The sequence below is a fragment of the Arachis ipaensis genome, chromosome B03, assembly GCF_000816755.2.
Source record: "Arachis ipaensis cultivar K30076 chromosome B03, Araip1.1, whole genome shotgun sequence".
Classification (NCBI taxonomy): Eukaryota; Viridiplantae; Streptophyta; class Magnoliopsida; order Fabales; family Fabaceae; genus Arachis; species Arachis ipaensis.
The window spans coordinates 101,524,637-101,528,761 of record NC_029787.2 but is presented as its reverse complement, the minus strand read 5'-3'; the positions used below and the strand labels follow the sequence as shown (position 1 = coordinate 101,528,761).

Below are 4,125 nucleotides of genomic sequence, written 5' to 3'. Positions count from 1 at the left end.
GAATGCAGCGGTCTTGCATTGTCTGGAGGGCCTTCGCCAGAGGGTAGCTGATGGCGAACCCTCCGCCGCCGTAGGCCATGCCGTAAGAGAAGTATATGTTCTGAAGGTGGCTCTCCGATAAGCTCCCAATGTAGTAGAACTGGTTGTGATCGTACTTCCTCAGAACCCTAATTAGATTCTCCGTCACGAAAACGGTGTCGTCGTCCCCCATCACGAACCACCGCACGTTCTCCATTCCCATCGCCAGCGTCTCCGACACGATCCGCGAGATCCTGATCGCCGAACGGTGTCCCTGCTTGTTCGTGTACGAGAACTTCGAAGTGTCGCCCGAGATTCTCACCGGCGGCAGCCCCTCTCCCATCCCGCCGGAGCTAACCTTGTTGTCCAGCCACACCACGCCGCGCATCTCGCTCGCCTTGTACCATAGCTTGATGTAGTTCTTCCTCTTCTCCCAGAGCTTCGACGAGGCCGCGATCCCGAAGACAACGTGGCGGAGCTGTGTCTGGTCGGTGGCGGTTTCCCGAGATTCGCGGCGAGTGACGGCGGAGGTGCGGTTCAAGAGCCTGAGGGTGGAGGCGGTGGCATTGATGGTGGGGATTGCGGTTAGTCCTATTCCTGAGAGGATGTGGGTGTGGGTGGAGAATGGGGGCTCGTGACAGTCACGTGAGGTGGTGAGGAGCTTGAGTGTGTAGACGACGTAGGTGACTGAAACGAAGAGGATAAGCAGAACCAGAAGCTTGGGCAATGTTCTGTGCTGTGAGGCGGCGGCGCCACCTAGAGGGGTGCCGGATTTGGGGCTCCTAGCGTGTTCCCAAATTATCTTCTCCGGATCTTTCATTCTTAAATTGAGTTTAGCAAAGGGAAAGTGGGGCTCTAGTTCTGGGATTAGGGAATGACCAATGCAATTTTAAGATTGAATGTGATTGAACAAAAAATAAAAGAGTAAAGGGGGAAGAAGATAATCAGGGGACAGGTGTTTGAATGAAAGAGGAGAGAAGCATGCATATTGCAATCTCTCCTCCCGGGTTCCTAATGGAGCTAGCTAAATTAAATGTCATTATTAGTTAATAAGATGAGATGCAAAATTGCAAAGGCAGCATATTAGGGTGAGAGACTGAGAGCGCGTGCAAGTGGAACACGAGTGCCAGAGAAGGAGAATTCCAATGTTTTGAATTTTGATGTTGGATTTGTGTGGGGGCCCAACACCACACTAAGCAGATTCAACGACTGTAAACTAGGAATGCTGTGGTGGTAATTAGTAATTACACGATCGCATTCCTGATTTATTCCGTGGCGGATGCCGCATGAGTGTCTCAAACGATATCATTCTACCTCCTATCATAAATCATATTTATGAAACTTAGGAGGCTCATCCTTAAACGTTCCTTGCTAAGTATAGAGTGCTGCACACTTTGTGAATTTGTAAATTTAAACTCTTCATTTATTATATTTTATTTGAATGGTCTGAATTTAAAAAGGTAACCTGTTAATCAGGTTAATCATTTTTTGATAAGTTTTAGATTTTTTTTGTAAATTTCAGATATTAGGCTGAAGTTCAAAATTTTGAATAAATTAATAAAAATAATACAAATAATTGTTTAAATATAATTGTATTTTAATTTTTCATTCTATTACGTACACGTTGAGGATAATTTGAAATAAAAGATAATGGACTTGTTGTAACTGTCATGTATTTTGTGCTTTGATTGCGTTGTCATCTGAGAATCATGGCGCCTTTCATGGAGACCGGATTCTTCTACAGAATCAGTTTTACGTTTGGAGTTAGCCAACCAGCAGTGGCGACAGACAGCATCTTCCTTTTCTATGGCAGCAATTTTTCGGGCTTTGAAGGTTCATTTATGGTAGATGTGGAATGGGGGTGGGTTCAAGAGCGTCAAAATCTGTGGCTAGACAGAACAATAGTGGAAGCACCTGCTAGCAAACAAAACAGTGAAAATGCTTGAAGACATCACATCAACAATAACAGAATAACGGAGGAAGTCGATCAAATTTTTCTGAGTACTTTTTTGGTTTAAAGATAGTCCTTTGTTAAACGAGCGAATTAGTTTTTTTTGTTAGTGCCGGTTTGTTTGTTCAGCCCATGACAAAAAAAATAATAATAATAAATAAATTTAATTTACCTAATTACTTTTGATAGCAGGTTAACTTTTAAAAAGTGTTGCACTCCCTACTTTACCTAGAGTGCACTAGCTTTCGCCAACTTAGGACCTATTGAACCAAAATATTCATTTTAATGTACTTAGTATACTATTACCTTTTTGATAGGCTTAGTATACTACCACTAATTACCAATAAAACATACCCGGTTTGGATTGTCTATGTTCAATACTGGGTAGAATTTCACCTCATAACTTCATTTTCAAATGTAATTGACAGAAATGGCCACTGCAGTTGAATCGGGTTCAACGGAGTCAAAGCAAGATGACTTTCTTTCATTGCGTTGATGTAAATATAATATTGTATTAGAACATTTATCCTTTTAGGTTAAAAATATAAACTTCTTTAGTTTTTAAGTATTTTTAATTTGAATAAATAGTTAGATTAGTCCATGAAAAGTCATTTATTCTTTAATGTGAGTCACAACACACACCTAGTAATGCAAAGATTATCATGTGACACGTTAAGTGACATCACAATACAAACCTAGTAATTTTAATTGGTAGCTAGTATGATAAGTTTATGAAATTATATCAAATCAATCATAAATTGAAGAATTTTAATGCCTTAAGTTTTTCCCTCACCTTAAGTTTATGTTAATAGTCAATTAAGACTCTTAGGTGTATATTGTGGTGTCACTTGACGTGTCACATTAGCAAATTTTGACATCATCAATAAAAAAAGTCATAGAATGACCAATGTGATTAAGTTAAAATTTTCTAAGATTAAATTTAATTAAAAAATCTTTCAGAGACTAATTTGCAGAACAAATAATCTTTTAGGATAAATTTAACCATTTACTCCTTCTAACTTCTTTTTTTTTGAAACAAAGTAGCTCAACACAAAACGTGGAGCGAACAAGTAAGAAACTACGAAAACAACACCTGTTGTAAATCCTACATAGTAATCCATACAAATTATCCCAGTATCTCCGGCATTGCTATCAACAATCAAAGGGATCTTCACGCCTCCACTCCCTGTAATTCAGAATCGACAAGTTGATGATGTCTTCAGCACATTTTGCTTTATTCTGAAACAACCCCCGGTTCCTTTCTAACCAGACGTTCCACACAATTGCGAAGAAGCTTACGAACCATTTTTTACACTCTTCTTTCCTATATGTAGCACCTGTCCAGCTTTGAAAGTGTTCCTTCAGAGAACTCGGAACGGACCAAGGTATGCCAAAATCAGATAACTAAGCACACCACACCTGCAAAGAAAATTCACAGCCAAGGAACAAGTGGTGGACATATTCGACATCCTTACTACATAACACACACACATTCTCATCCTAATTAACAATTCCAAGTCAAGATAACATTTCCTTTGTGTTCACCCTGCCTATCAAAACAAACCAAGCAAACAGCTCAACTCTAGGAGGGACTAACCCTTTCCAAATAGTCTTGGTAAAGCTATAGCTTGTTATGTCATCCGGAAGTGTTTTCGCCTGTAATACCTGCACAAATGAGTTTGTAGAAAATACACTTTGTTTGTCAAACTTCCAGACCACTCTATCCTCTCTTTCACTAGATAGTTTAACTGGTCGCAGAGTATCGTGTAATTGATTCACAATTTCCAGCTCCCATTGGAACAGCTCACGCCTCCATTGGAAGTTCTAAATCCACTCAAGCCCATCCTAGAAACCACAAACCCTATGACAGATCCTTTTTGGGCTGAAATCGAGAAGAGCTTTGGAAACCTATCCTTAAGAGGTCTACAACTGAGCCATACATCTTCCCAGAAGTGAGTTCTTCTGCCATCACTAATCTCCATAGACAATCCAGTTATCATCTTGTCCCTTATATGATGCTCCTTGATCTGTAGCTGACATATGTCCTTCCATGGACCCCCTTTAGTAGGTAAAGTCTGGGTAGATAAAAGCTTAGTAGGGGAGAGATTATTACACGAGCAAACCACCTTCTTCCACAGGGGACACTCCTTTTTTGA

At 40.3% G+C, this 4,125-nt stretch overlaps 1 protein-coding gene across 1 annotated transcript in view; it reads right to left on the bottom strand.

Moving 5' to 3' along the window:
* Nucleotides 1-1,260, bottom strand: part of LOC107630764 — a gene marked incomplete in the record, with an annotated part of 5,821 nt that extends 4,561 nt beyond the window's left edge. The window contains 1 exon segment of the mRNA XM_016333990.2: nt 1-1,260. Coding sequence (XP_016189476.1) covers nt 1-838 — 838 coding nt within the window.